Consider the following 16,243-nt stretch of genomic DNA (forward strand, 5'->3'; position numbering starts at 1 on the left):
CTCATTAAGTACTATAATTGAAATATTTACATTTTTCTCAATAAAAATATAAATTCAAAACAAGGATTCTTCCACCTCTTCACTAACCGTGGTAATAACTAAACATGTCTAAGATGACCAAATTAGCAGACTTAGCTGGCAAACAAAGAAACAAAAAGTACCCTATAAGATATTGAAAATAAATATTTTCCATATGCTTTGGGATATTTTATAATGGAGCCTTAAGTGACAGATGAAGCTGAATAGCAAGATGCATGGCTACATGCAGATAAATATCTGATTTATTTATCCTTGGTAGGCAAACAAGTAGACCCCATTAGCTGCAGGTTTAGTAAAAGGGGTAAACAAAGAGAAAAAATAGAGTTAGATAAGGAAGTAGACCAGATTATGTTTCATATTCAATATTACTCCCTTAAAAATAAAAGTCAACAGAAAGACAAAGATAGTAAAGTAATCAATTGTGCATTACAAGAAAGCAAAAAGAAACACTAATCCAAATGGCCTCTATTCCATTTCTTCATTTCTGCACTGTTTCAAAAAATACAGATTTTAATTCTAAGGGATAAAAAATGTGAATGTAAATACCTCTAGAAATTAAAATTTATGGCTCTCCTAGCAACTATGTCTCATAAACTTGCATGCATGCAGTATTCTGCATGGTATTTGGTGTGAGCTTTTGTGCTTTCACAGCAACAAGGCTGAATTATGGTTGCTGTGGGAACTATATCTTTGAATTTCTTGACTTGTGCTCGCATCTGAACTCAAATGTTACATTTACATAGGTAAGCATTTGCTGGTGGAAAAGGAATCTGCGTGAATGGTTACACGCTTCAGTATTCTTACCAATGAAACAACACAGCTCTGTGTCTGGAGAAGTACAGAGCTCCAATCACTCACACTGCATACACAAAAAGTAAAGTAAGACACATAAAACCTGGCAGTCAAATGTGGCAGGGTACCTATAGAAACAGTAATATGGGATGATGTCACTGAAAATTTGGGGTTTGCAATCCTCCTTCAGTTGTTCAGCTTTTTAACCACAGGGTATGAATACATGTTTTCTTTCAACCATTTGATGAGAGGATACATAGAGAGAGAGAAAGAGAGAGAGATACACAGCTGTTACGTGCTTTGGAGCTTTTACGTGAGTGATCTTAGCAAGTGCAAGGGGGTCAGCACTGCCCAGGTCAGCATTGCCCAGCCCCAGCCAGCACAGGCTTTGCTCTGGGTACTTTCTGAACTTGCAGCAATGACTACACAAGTCCAACACTTGATGTGTAATATAGGGCACAAGCTGCTCTAGAGACTCACCTCAGCATAATGGGGAAAACAGAGAGACATCTTCTTACTGCTTCTAGAGATGTTCTCTAGCAGAGGTGATTTGTCTCATAGTAGAATCAAGAAGCTTAAACTTTGAGGTCTGTTTTCTTGACACAAAATATTCTATTTACTATGTCCCCATGGATACATTTTATGATTTGACATCATCAAGAAAAGGGAAGTCAAGTCCTTCAACAAAGCTCTGTGCATTTCTGGAATTACCATTGAACAATTATGCCTCTAAAATCATCAGACCACTTGCTACTTCCAGAGGTCAACACAGGTATCGTGCTTTAAGAAAGATTTTTGATTAATTTGGAGGAGCATGAGGAGAGGTAGAAATCAAAAAGCAACATAAAATCACAGATTGGAGGCATGGTATCACCTTTCTGAAGAAACACCAATGCACAGCTACACTCTCAATGCACTCAGCAGACTCTCAAGGTCTCTCTAGCTTTCACTTAGGAAAGGTGGACATTCCACTAGGGCAAGTATTCTTAGGGAGAAAAAACTAAACCCAGAAAAAGCAATCAAACTGAAATATAGCTGTGATGCCTTAGTTTAGAATAGAGGAATCAGCACACACTGAAATTAACAGCCTATCAAGATTAAGGAAAAAAAAAAAAAACCTGCATGAAAAGCTCAAGGGAAAAAAACCCACAATTTTAAGATGTAGTGCATGAAAAATAAGAATTCTTCTTACTTTAAAATTATTACATCTACTTTGTATACCATTACAAAGACACCAAGTTCATGCTTCTTGCAAATAAATGCAATCTGAAGCATGAGGTATTTCCACAATAAACAATCAATTTCAAAGCAGAGTTTACAATGTTAACACAAGAACCTACCAGAGAAACTAAAAAATAAGAGTTACCTGACAAACAAAACCATATATTGACGAAAACTAGTCTGTATTAAAAATGTCAAAGATCATGAAGATTACTCAGTAAGTCAGATTTAACAAGAAACCATCAAGTCTTGCAAGGATAACACTTCTACTTTGCATCTTTGAGTCTAGTCATAACACAGAAGTTTATTCTGGGTAGAAAGAGAAAGAATATTAATATAATTTGTATCTCCCAAAGAAACTGTGGGTGATTTTCATTTCAGGATCTCAAGATCACTAAATATAGTAATTAGTTATAGTAGTCATGTGAAGTGGAAAGGCCCATCACTAACAATGCAGCCATGCTGAATCGTTTTAGAACTCACTTTTGAATGACACGTGCCCTCTCTATGAATAGAATGTCAAATCAACAGCCCCTGTTAGTGTCTAGACATAATTGTCTTTGAATTGAATACATCAGCATTAACTGCAATACCAAAATGGTCCCAACTAAAATAATGGAACTGTCTCTTACACCATTCTTCTGCATATTTTGTAAAAATTACACAATACAATGGAGAAAGATTTATGAGGTTAACATTTTGCATATTCCTGCAATCAGCCCAACTGTCAACTCTATTCACTGTGACATGAGCCACTATAAAATGTGCTTACAAATAAACATAACCATCTTACAAATAAACAGAACATCTGAGAAATGTATGCATTCTGAAAAAACCTGTATTTGATGGAAGACTTTAAAACTTACAAAAAGGCCATCGGTTTTTTGAACATACAAATATTTTTAAATATTATATATTTCAACTGTAATAGCCATAGGCAAAATATCATGTATATAAAAAAAAACAGGTATATCGTGCTTTAAGAAAGATTTTTGATTAATTTGGAGGAGCGTGAGGAGAGGGAGAAATCAAATGTATAAACAGGAGTGTGTGAGGTATGTACCTATTCTAAAGCCTTCTGGAGGAAAAGTCGAACACATCTACGCTGATCTTATAGAATTTTCTTTTGATTTTTATATTAACCTTGCATAGATATAAGAAAAAAGTGTACATATGTACATCTGTGAGCATGTAAAAAATATAGAAATTTCAAAACTATTTTACAAAATAATTAAAAATAAGCCACAGAGTTCTTCATGTTGGCACATTCCGATATTGTGCACAACTTCACAATGTAATGTCTAAATTGTCTAACGTAGCAGCTTGCATATGTAATCTGAAGGCCACATGATGATACCACATAGATGTATGAATGGAATCCAGTGGTAACTTCTATGAAAGCATTCATATTTATAGATTTACTAATTGGAAATATGAAGTGAGTCAACAGCAGGATACTACCACATGCAGGAATATTCAAGGTTGATAACAAAGGAAATGCTCCATTCTCATTCTTTGCTGGAACCACAAGGTCTTTCACTATCCTATACTTATCTCCAGAAATAGAATCACAGGATCTCTTAGGCTGGAAGACACCCTTAAGATCATCCATTCCACCTCTAACACCACACTGCCAAGTCCTCCACTAAACCCCACCCTGAAGTGGCACATCTAGGTATCTTCAGCAATGGTGACTCCACCACTTCCCTGGCAGCCTGTTCAAACGCCTGACCACCCTTTCAGTAAAAAAAATTTTCCTAATATCCAATCTAAACATCCTCTGGTGCATCTTGAGGCCATTTTGCTTGTCCTATCACTTGTTACTTGGCAGAAGAGACCAACCTCCACTTCTCTGCAATCTCCTCTCAGGTAGCTGCAGGGAGCAATAAGGTCCACCCTGAGTCTCCTCTTCCCCAGGCTAAACAACCCCTGTTCCCTCAGCAACCCTCCACAAGCCTTGTGCTCCAGACCATTCATCAGCTTAATTTCCCTTCTCTGAACATGTTCCAGCACCTGAAAATTTGCACAAAATATAAAACATGATGACCCACAAACATATAATCAACACAGTGCTGTATTCACTCTTCTTTGCAAGAAACAAATACAAGTTTCCTAGTACTGAGTATCCTCTTAAGCTTGTAATGACAAAAAGACACAAGGAATATATTAGGCAGTTGACAAAAAGTCTCACCTCTTTCTCCAGTTACCTCATGAAACAAAGTCACATCGCTGCATCAGTTTTTAACACAAAATGACTAACAATGAATCTGAAGATACAATAGCTTTGATAAGATCTATCATTACAACAAGTAGCCACGTAGGGTTCCACCCACCAATATCAGAACCTAGGTTAAATCATGCACTTGAAAATATGCTCAGGGTGCTTGGGAAGTCTGGTCTCCTTCCTGTCCATAAGTACAAGTACATGTTTTAATGCCTTCTCCCAGTACCTCATTGTTCTTTAGTTTTATAACCCACAAATTATAGATGGAATCACTATAAATTGCTCTGCAGTGCTAAAGAAAAAAAAAAAGAGAAAGCACATTAGAAGCACACTGAAGTGCGCACATTGCTTTTGCTATTTCACATATATATTGCTATTTTCAAAATACCAGCTGTATGTTTTTACTGTGACAGAAGAGCCACTCCTTACACGAGACTCAGAAGCCACCTCTGTCTCACATGAGGAAGGCCAGCCACCACAAAGTTCTTCCTGCATGCTACAGAAAACATCTCTTAAAAATCCATGGTGGGTGAGTCAGAAACATCTATGTTTAAAAAGACTTTGCAGATTAAGTAAAAAGGACTGCATTCATCATGTCAACCAAAGGTTTGAGCATGGTATTTAAGCAGAATGTTGAAAAGCATACGCTGAACTGATACCGAAAACTGAAGTAAATGAAAGCAGTAAGTCTCTAACGCTGTCTTTAGAAATCTGCAAACTACAAACTGAGTGACCAAAAAAGCATCACATGAAACCCCTGGAGTCAGTCTTAAAATTAAAAAATTTTAAAAAAAAATCCATGGTGGGGGGTTAAAAGAGACTTTGCTAAGTTCAAAACTGCTAGAAATTTATGTGGCAGCTCCCTCTTCTGGATCACCAAACCCTGACAATTCAGCTGAGATGGCAACATCTAGAATCTGACTAGTAAATAACATCTTTTCACTGTTGGTGGGTTTGTTATGTACCATTAGGCAATCACACAAAGACTTCGGGGCTACTGCCCATTATTTTGAATTAGTTTATATTCAAGTAGCATACTGTGAGGAAAAGGTAGTTGAAAATACCTGAAAATTTTGAAATACTTTTGGAATTTTCTCATCAGACAATAAAAACATGCAAGGAAAAATACTATATTGACTTCTGCTTTCAATCTCTTGGGATTTTACTAAAAAATGCATTTTACAGAAAAGAACCAATCAATGAGAATATTACAGTTCAAACTGTGTGGCCTGCAGTATGACTTCTGAATCCATACTTGCAGAAGTTAAGCTTCTGGGTTGAAACAGAAGAATCTGATCTTGAAATTTCTTTCAGCTTTGACAGGTTCATACATAAAAAAATCCTTGCACAGTAGAAAAGCCTTATCTGTGCATCAGCTCTTCAGACAGTCTGCAAGACAGCTTGGGCAATTTCTGCACACATTTCTAAATTGGAATTGGAAAAATCAGAAAATTGGTATCCTCTGCCCCTATACAAAATTCATTTCCATGAAGGTACCCTAGACTTCTGACTTGACCTATAATTGAAAAGGAGGCTTTGTGAAGACCTGGTGATTTTTATGTATCTCAGCTGGAACCCACAGGCAATTCTATACTCTCTAAATTGTCCATCACTATTCAAGCTGAATGGCAATGTTTGACTTAAATATAAAAAATTACTCTAAATGGAAAATTCACAGCCCAAATGAAATCCCTGTTTACTTCATGAGTGTAATTATTGATAAGAAAATCATTACCTGAATTGAGTTATTGAGTGTTTAATGAGGAAGAGGGTGCATAAAAGATGTCCCTGTTAAATTCTGGACCAGGTAATATGATTTTTGACTTGCTAATAATTGCATCATCAGGCCCACAACAGTGTGATTTCATCTTTCATGAGATATATGAGGCCACTGAGTGTCTCATAAAGTATATGGCAAACTGAAATACCAAAGAAATTTTCATCATTCAAGCATGGATAAAACTAAAATTTCCAGGAGTTATTTGGATGGAACTGAAGGGATCATATAAAATGGAAAGCCTTATGGACCTGGAAAGAGTAAGAGAGAGGGAAAAGAGCTCAGATTTGCTATGCAGGCACCTGCTGCATATGGCAGACTTTCAATGACACAAAGGAGAGACACCTTTTTGTCACAGTGCACAACAGTCAGTGGACTGAAACCACCTGCAATTCCCTTTGTGGAGGGGAGAGTTACAGAAACAAAGGAAAAATAAAACAAACAGAACCCAGAAAATCCCAGCAGGTATGTAAAGGGGCAGCCTGGAAAGCAGTACCCCACTAGACCTGCTGCTTACAAGCAGAGCAGGGTTGGTGAGAGATGTGGTGGTCAGAGGCCATCTTGGGTACAGTAACCATTAAATGATAAAAAGTGTTGGATTCTTGGTGAAATCAGGGAGATGATCAACAAAACCTCTATCCAGAAGGACCAGAGCAGTGACTGACCCCCCACACTCAGACTGTAGCCCTGTACTGGTGAGGTCAGACCTCAAGCTCTGTCTCCTGCTCTGGGCCCCTCACTGCAAGAAGACACTGAGGTGCTGAAGTGAGTCCAGAGAAGGGCAACAGAGCTGCTGAAGCATCTGGAGAGTAAATCTTGGAGGAGTAGCTGAGGGAGCTGAGTGTGTTTAGTCTGGAGAACAGGAAAAAACTACCTGAAAGGAGGTTGTAGCCAGGTAGGGCTAGTCTCTTCCTCTAGGTAACAAGGGACAGGACAAGAGGAAATGGCCTCAAGACACCAGGGGAGGTCCATGTGGAGATTCTCAGTTCAATTGAAGAAAGAAAAGAGATAATTTCTCCCAGGCTGAGCCTGGGAATCTTAGAAGAAGAAATATAAACAATTATTATCTCTCTTTCTGTAACCATTGTTTATAGTTATAGTTCTTCACAGTGTACTATTCATAGTCACCAATAGTGTGAAATGTTTCTACTTTGAGACCAATCAAGTATCACCTTAGCAAGTCACATTATAAAAGATCTGCTACTTTCATTAAAGTTAGCTTTCTGATCCATCTGAAGACTAGAGTCATTCTTTCCATCCCTAACTCAACAACATCAGGTCCAGACTGGACATCAAGAAGAATTCCTCCACTGAAAGAGTGGTTAAGCATTAGTATGGGTTGCCCAGAGAAGTGGTGGCATCACTGTCACTGCCAGCATTCAGGAAAGGACTGGATGTGGAATTTAGTGCTATGGTTTAGCTAACATGGTTATGTTTGGTCAAAGGTTGGACTCAGTCATCTTATAGGTCATTTTTAACCTAAATGAGTCTGCCAGTCTATGACTAGAAAGCAAAAAGGAAACTGGGTGAAGAGACCACATTCTGGAAACTGAGAGGATGAAGGCTTCAACTTATGGCATTTAAGATCCAGAGAATTAAAGTACAGAATGTTAGGGAAGTGTGTGAAGTCCTTGGAAAAGGAAAATCTGAAAGCCCAGCTAAAAAAAAGTCTTAGTCTGTTTTTCAAGCTTAATCCAAACAACAATACCACTTTTCAGGTTACTGAACAGGAGCTAATGTATTTGGTCAGACATTTGCAAAATAAAATAATTAACAAGTATTTGTTTTATGGTCAAATGACATTTAATGACTCTAAGGAGAAAACACACTCTAGCACTCATAATGAGTTCAAATGGAAACACTGTGTAGGCAAGGATTTTATGAATCATTGTAATTAAATCATCGTTAATGTATTTTAAAAAAATTAATTTATTCCACAAATTCAAGCCAGCTCTTAATCAAAACACCAAAATAAGAAACAACAAATAAAAATGTAAATAAGTCACTTACCTTTTCCTTTTCATAACAAGTACATGTACTTTCCAGTATTTTATTATCAGTCTTTTTTATAATAGTCTACAGAAATATCTGAATTCATGGTTTTTACAAAACCCATGCCATGTATAAACCACATATTAAAATATCACAAATGGACTGCTGTAGAAAATACCACTAGGAGTAAAGCTATCATAAATACAGTTTCAACATATCCTAACCCTTCCTCTTTGCCTATCATGTTGAATTTTTCATATTGAAAGTTAGTGTCAGATTGTGCAGCAACAACTAGAAGTATAATCAAATACCCACATTTTCTTGTAATGAGTCATTTACCAGGTCTGGTCTTACAGAACCACATTCAACGTTATAATGGGAATAAATTATGATGACACCACTTCAAACAGAAGCCCTTTCCCTGTGCTGCAGCAGCTCTCTGACATCAGTGATAGTTAACCAACCAAATACCAATATAAGTCAGTGCAAAATAAAGGAGGGATGAAATACAGGGACTTGCTGAATGTATAAACAGGAGTGTGTGAGGTAGGACTGGAATACCTGCACTCTCCACATACACGGCACCAGAGGGGCTATCAGGGCACACAAGCCCTGTGACACACCTTACAGCACTGTATGCACACTGGCAGCATCCTAAGCTGTTTACGACTGGACGTGGCACTTCATGCCATGTCCCAGGTGACATGGGGGTGTTTAGTCATAGGTTGGACTCAATTTCAGAGGTCTTTCCCAACCTAATTGATACTGTGATTCTGTAAATGTGCACTGAGGTGAGGCAAGGGAGTATCAATCTCTTTCAAGCATTTTGATTTCCTTTGAATAAAAAGGGAATTGTGGTCTGCAGAAAAATCACAGTTCAGCTCACTACATCTCACAGTCATCAGTCACAGCCAGCAGGGTTTCATGAGAGGGAAGTCCTGCTTAGCAAACCTGATTCCCTTTTATGATATAGTAACCCCCTTAGCTGATCAAGGGAAGCCAGTTGATGTCTTCTTTTTGGATTTCAGTAAAGCTTTCAATAAAGTCTCTCACAGGATCCTTCTGCACAAAATGTCCAGCACACAGCTGGATCAACACATCATGATGGCTGGAGCAACTGGCTCATGGGTGGGCCATGATGGGGGACATCAGACTGGGGATCTGTCACTAGTGGGGTTCCACAGGGCTCCATCCTTGTCCCTGTGCTCTTCAACATCTTCATAAATGATGTGGATGCAATACTGAGCAAGTTTGCAGACGATACAAAACTGGGAAGAGCTGCTGACTTCCTCAAAGGCAGGGAGGCCCTGCAGAAGGACCTCAACAAATGAGAGGGCTGGGCAATCACCAACCATATGAAAGGAAAATGGGGAAGTGCCAGATTCTACACCTGGGATGGGGCAACCCTGAATGTACAGACATAGTGGGGAATGAGATGCTGGAAAGCAGCACCATGGAAAGGGATCTGTATATGAATCAGCAGTGCCCTGGCAGCCAGGAGGGCCAGCCCTGTCCTGGGGACATCAGGCACAGCATTGCCAGCCAGGCAAGGGAGGGGATTGTCCTGCTCTGCTCTGCACTGGGGCAACCTCACCTTGAGTCCTGAGGGCAGTTTGGGCACTGCAATGTAAGAAAGATATAAAGCTATTAGAAAGCCTTCAAAGGAGGGCAGTGAAGATGGTGAAGGGCCTTCAGGGGAAGCTCTGTGAGGAGTGGCTGAGGTCACTTGTTCTGTTCAGCCTGGGGAAGAGGAGACTGAGGGGAGGCCTCACTGCAGTTACAAATTCCTCATGAGGGAAAGAGCAGGGGCAGACATAGATCTCCCTGGTAACATTGACAGGACCCCAGGGAATGGCCTGAATTTGTATCAGGGGAGGTTTAAGTTGGATATTAGGAAAAGGTTCTTCATCCAGATGATGGTTGGGCACTTGAAAAGGCTCTCCAGGGCAGTGCTCCAAGCCTGACAGAGTTCAGGAATTGTTTGGACAGCACTCTCAAGCACACACTGTGATTCTTGAAGATGTTGCTGTGATTCTTGAAGATGTGCAGGGCCAGGAGTTTGACTCAGTGATCCTTGTGGGTCCCTTCCTTCCAACTTGGCATATTCTGTGATTCTGTGATCTCCAAACTGGACAACTGGAAGCCCAGTTCTGTAAAGCACACCATCCAGCTAAGATGGAAATATAACATCCATTCATGGTAAAGATCCTTTGAAAGAAATCCTGGCAAACTGTGAAGCACTAGGAAAAGGACTGCTACCATGCCTTTTTGTAAAAGACTAAGGAAAAATAACTTGTTTGGATCTGCCACAAAAGAACTGGGATGTGAAAACATCTACAGATGAGACTTCGTATTTAATTAGACCTTGCTAATGAACACATGACTCACAAGAACATCACTTTAGTTGTAAGCTTGTGCAATCACATTGCTTTCTATTTCTATTGGTGAAATAATGGAAAAGACAGTATTGAACCAAATCCAGAGTTACTGTCTTTGATTGAAAACTCCAGTAAACAAAAAGCTATTGGAGATAAACCTGACAGTGATTAAACTCATATTAATCAGTTCACAAGTCTTCTAGTTCCTTAAAAAGGCACACTGTTCAATTGTACTTTCACAACAAAACACTATATTATCTGTCTTCTCAATAAATCTCACTTCAAATTACTCATAAATGAAAGAGAATGTTACAGCAGCATAAGGTAAGTAATAGGAAGGTTCACATTGAAATTCACAAGGCTAACAAATGCTAAAAGAGCTTTCAACCTCTCAAGAGCACAAAGTTACAAAATAGATGAAAAGAAAATTTACACTGTAAACCAATCTCAAGTCTTTAATGAGGTAATTTTAAGAGTGAAAACTAAAAATGTGATTTTTGACTGAATCTTTTCACTAAACATATTATCATTCATATCTAGAATAACATGAAGCCAGCTTAGAATTCACAGCCTAAAATATTTCAAACATGCTTTAACTTACACAGTTTGCAAGAAGTTAATGTGATTTGGAACTTAAAGCAAAGGCTCTAGATTAAGCAATCCTGTTAACAGTCCAGTAGATTATTTGACACAGAGCAAAAGATTTGACTTTTCAGAAGTCCTATGTTGCTATCTGCTTAATAGTTAACATTCAGCTTATAAAAAAAAATCGCATCCTTAACTTCTATATTTCATTCTTGAAGCCTGCAAATGGATACACTAATATTGTTCTTCATACAGCTTTTGTGAGGCTGCACTTACTGTGAGCAAAGTGCTTTGAGATTTTTAGCATGAATAAAATATATTTTGCACTTAGACGTTAATTATAGAAGTAGTAATATTTGAAATAGGATTCTGTTTCAAGGCAGCAAGACTAAATCAAACATGATTATCTTGGCTTTGATTGTGATATTTCACTTACTATGCTCTATTTTCTTTGCATTTGAAATATGCAATTTTTTCTTTTCTGTTATGTAAATTAATGTTTTTCATCTAAGACATCTATTTTTGGGGAAAAAAAATTTCCTACGCTAAAGCAGAAATGTTGCAGAACACAACTCTGAAGTCTGAGAGAGTACCACAAGGTCAATGCAAGCATTCAATGCAAAAGCAGCAAGAGAAGCCCAGGAGACAAGCTGAACTTATAACATTAATATGCAAATGTTTAGATATCTATCTAGATATATAAATCACACTATAATATTGAATAAAGATAAACTTGTCCTTCTGTCCATAGCTAACCAATGCAGCTGCAATTCCAAGTTGTGGCCTTTTGGAAAAGTAAAAAAGAACTGGGATAAAGAGAGAAAAGAAAGTCTGTGATGGAAGTCTTGGGAACAATCAATTTAAAACTAAAGATTCTGTCTACTCTGTGTAATTTATTTTAGAGGCATACTTCAGCAAAGGAAAAGGTTTGGACTTTATCTATTTTAGAGGCATACTTCAGCAAAGGAAAAGTTTGGACTTTATCAAAAGCACTGTCAAGCGAAAGAGGTCAAGTCACTTACCACCATGGACTTTTCTTTGAACTATTTTTCACTTCTGCAAAGTGTGCTGATTATATTGCTCTATGTGTTCCTAGATATAAGTGGCATTAATAGCCAGCATGTACTCTGGAAAATACATGTTATATTTATATACAATATATTAACATAAACAGGATTTACTACCTGCAGATGACTTTGATTCTACAGTTTTTGTGATCAAATTACATTGCTTCAGCTTGTTTCCTGGTCTCAGATTTTCACATATTTCCATGTTGAGTAAAGAGAAAACATGTAAGGTTCCTATTTAAGTTGGGGATTAAAATTGGGAAGCCAAAAATTGGCAGCATTAAAGAGAACTGAAATCAGGGTTAGCAAAATAATTTAAAAAATATGCCCTGTGAAAAGAGATGATCCAATAAATCAAAGAAATAAAACACCTGTTGAGAAAAAACATTATCGCCTCAAAGCAGTGCTGAAACACTGGTATTTACCCAGACAAATGAGGTTAAGAAGCATATTCTACTCATTCAAATCTTTAAATGAATGTAAATGCCAACCTAAAGCTCATTTTCAGCATTCTGTGATGCCTAAGAAATGCTGTCACTCACTCATTACACTCCCTCACACGGATATAATTTCCACCCCCATCTATCGTCATCACATCTGGTTTGGTATGCAGTTTCACCAAAAAAAATCACGTAGGCAAAAAAAAAATCACAACATCTTTTGATAAACGCTTTAGTATGCAATTGTGTGTAATTACACACATTCTTAAGTACACCTCAAAATATGAACCACCATGGAATAATTGGAAAGAAAAACTTAGTCCAAAACTTTGGTCAAGCTATAGGTTATTATTAGTACACTGGGGTTTAAATAATTTTTCCAAACAGCAAAACACAAGACACAAAAATTCAAATCCCAAAGGATCACAGATAATAGCTGAAGAGACACCAAACAGATAATCTTTCTGCCTGCCCCAAGATAAGATCTGCAGCTTTATCTCTTCAATGTATGTTACTGAAACAAACATTAAATATCCCAAATGAATAGGATTTTATTATCTATCTAATTCCTATATTCCAGTGCTCCCCTGTTGTCAAGTTTTCCTTAATGTTGAATCTGAAGCCAATCTACTGCAGTGTGCCACCCTCCCCAGTATTGCAAAGTTTTTCAGTCTAACTCAACTTCCGATGCATTTTAAACATTTACAAAGAGTAAATACACTCTTCTTAGAAATCTATAACTCCAGCAGACCAAAAACATCAAGATGAAGTCTTAGTTCCACTTAACTCATAGACAACAGCCACTGGAAGATGCTCATGAGCACAGCACACTACACGTCTGGCATCCTGGAGAACACAGGTTCACACCTAAATTTAGGTACTCTGCATGTTCAAAACCGTACACAGTTTGGTATGGTTGGTATGAGAGACTTTCCAGCCCTGACAACCAAAGACTGTTCTTCTGATCACAGAACATTAATAAATAAAACTTTCCAGGTGACTTCTTTCTTAGAAGTTAAGGAGTGAGAAAAGGCCAGGAAACTTCCCAGCCCACCTTGCACCAGCACCCACTGATGCCAAGGTCAAAAGGACTCATGCCACCTAAGCTGCTACACGCAAAGCAAACTTTTCCCACACAAAAAAAAAAGCCAAAACAAAACCAGCCAAGACACTTTCACAAGGCCTGGGATATACAAACCACCGGCAGATATCCCTTTGCCCGCCCACCTCCACACCTGCCCTTGGGCACACGCTGGGGCGGCTGCCACGGTCTCTCCCAGCGGCGAGCCCCGTTTCTCCACACGCTGCCGGCCGGGACAGCGGGCGAGGGGACGCTTCCCCTCAGCATCCCTTACTCACCTTCAGAGACCTCGAACTCGGCCGCTCCATTGAGCTGGTAGAGGCACCAGTCAGCCGCGCTCTCGCCCGGGGGGCCGCCGGCTGGGCAGGAGGGAAGGAAAGGCACAGTCAGTCGGGCACGGGGCCAGCGGGGGCACGGCGCTGAGGAAGGGACGAGGGAAAGTGGCGGCGAGGAGGAGAAGCAGAGAGCGGGGAGGAGTGATGGAAGGGGCTGAGAAGGGAACGGAGGGATGAGAGGGGACAGCGAGCGCCGGGGGAAGGAGCGCGGTTCCAGATACCCTGTTTGTGGGACATGGGTGTTGCCCTCCGGAATGCGCCCACTGCTCTGAACTGTTCTTTGCTTTGCTCCCAGCGCCCGCGGCTCGGGCGCCTCCTCCTTCTCCCAGCCGAGCGGGCGCAGACAGCCGCCGCTGCCTCGGGGTGCTCGGGGAGCCGGGGGAGGGAGGACGGGAAGGAGGGAAGGCTCCGCCCGGAGCTCCCGGTGGAGGCGGCGCCGCCTCGCCAGCGCCCGCCGCGCCCGCCAGCGCCGGCCCCGCCGGGCCCGGCAGGTGCGAGGGAGCCCCGGCAGCGCCGGCCCCGCCGGGCCCGGCAGGTGCGAGGGAGCCCCGGCAGGTGCGAGGGAGCCCCGGCAGCGCCGGCCCCGCCGGGCCCGGCAGGTGCGAGGGAGCCCCAGCAGGTGCGAGGGAGTCCCGGCAGCGCCGGGCGACAGCGCGGTCTGAGGCGAGCCCGGCCACGGCGGCTTTGGCGGGATGCGGTGCCCCAGCCCGGCCCTGTCCCGGCCAGGAGAGCCCTCCCTGCTGCCCGTCCCGTGTCCGTGTGCGCTCCCCGTCAGGTGCCGCCCGTGTCTGCGGTGCGGGCAGCCTGGAGAGCAAGGGCGCGCATCCCGGCTGACCCCGAAGCCTGGACGTGCATCCCTGAGGGAGGACACCGCATACCAGGCACCCGCGGCCAGTGTCACCCACTGCTAGTGTCACCCACTGCCGGTGTCACCCACTGCCAGTGTCACCCACTGCCAGTGGCCCTTCTGCCACCATGGCTGCGTTCGCCCCATAACATTCACCTCAGTCCTCTAACCGTCCCTAGGCCGCTTGGGCTATCTTACTGATTAAGGCTACAAATTCCACATAAACTGTAGGGCTGTATACGCACTGCAAGGCTGGAGAGTGGTTTTCATCTGGACCACAAGCCTCTGTGGATACACAAACTGTCTTTACAGCATCCCTGAGAGGTTAGTAAGAAAGCAAACCTGTTACCAAGTAAGTCTAAAGGGCTCTGTGCAGTGACCTTTGCCTTCAGCGGGAAATGGCAAATTATAAAACACTGGAACAGTCAGCTAGAGCAAATATATGTTAATAAATGCCTTTATTCTTAGAGACTTCCACCCAAAAAACATGTCAGGAGGGAAATATAAAGGTACATTAATTGTTCTGTTCACCAGGTGACTTTCTTGGTACCTAATTTAAGACAATTGTGACTGCCTAGCTTGTAGTTGGCAGCATCCTGCCTACGGCTTCTGTCTTATCAAGGTAACAGTGTCAGAGGCCCACGTATGGCACAGTTTATGTCAAAAAGAGCAGCCACACTTCATATAGGCAAATGAGAAAAGCTTAAGAAAGAAGAAAGACTATAATCAAGTCGTACTATGAGATTGGGAGCCAACAAGAGGATAAAGTATCGACGTAGGCAGCTGTCATGGCACAATTACGCTGGCTCCTCCATCTACCTTTTTGCTGTTTGTGAAACAGTGTGTAAGTGGCAGGGAAGAATTGTTTTTGGCATAAATTCCATCTAACATACCTACATTCACCCCTTTGTACCCCCACATTTCTCTTCACAGAGAAAAGCAAGGCACAATTTTCCCCAGAATATTCTTATCTGCTGTGCCCGTGTTTGTGCAAAAGTAGAATGCAATATGGAGATTGTTTAACCAAAGTCATGGTGTTTTGTTTCCTTGGCCTATCAGGGCCAAGCGTGTGTGTGTCGGGGCTGTTGGGTGACAGTCACGAGATTCAGAGTGTTGTGTGCTGAGTTGAGTGCTTAACAGATTCAGTTTAGATGTAATGTAATATAGTATAGAATAATATAGTATAATAAAGTAATTAATTAGCCTTCTGATGAGATGGAGTCCTCCTCATAATTTTCTCTCCGCCTCGTCGGGGGCTCCCTGCAAATTCTATTCCCCTTCTTGCCGCAAGTAGACACCCTCCTGATACCTTCAGGTGTGTAAACTGAGGGCTGTTTGATTCACTTTTTCCTGATAGAAGTATTCTGTTTAAATATTAACATTCTTCTCCACTGCATCCAAAACAGTGGCACATTGTGGCCTCTGTGAAAGAATAAGGAGGACATTACAGTTTCTGAAGGAAATA

The 16,243-nt window shown here is 41.0% G+C and overlaps 1 protein-coding gene across 1 annotated transcript in view; it reads right to left on the reverse strand.

Annotated features, from left to right (window-relative positions):
- PPP2R2C (protein phosphatase 2 regulatory subunit Bgamma) overlaps positions 1–14,348 on the reverse strand; it is a 190,111-nt gene extending 175,763 nt beyond the window's left edge. The window contains exons 1-2 of the mRNA XM_077177735.1: positions 14,153–14,348; positions 13,875–13,955 (exon numbers count right to left, since the gene is read on the reverse strand). Of these exons, the coding sequence (XP_077033850.1) occupies positions 13,875–13,955; positions 14,153–14,168 (97 nt within the window). The 5' untranslated portion in view covers positions 14,169–14,348. The remainder of the gene's footprint in view (positions 1–13,874; positions 13,956–14,152) is intronic.
- Positions 14,349–16,243: the final 1,895 nt, after the last annotated feature.

This window comes from Agelaius phoeniceus, chromosome 4, assembly GCF_051311805.1.
Source record: "Agelaius phoeniceus isolate bAgePho1 chromosome 4, bAgePho1.hap1, whole genome shotgun sequence".
Lineage (NCBI taxonomy): Eukaryota > Metazoa > Chordata > Aves > Passeriformes > Icteridae > Agelaius > Agelaius phoeniceus.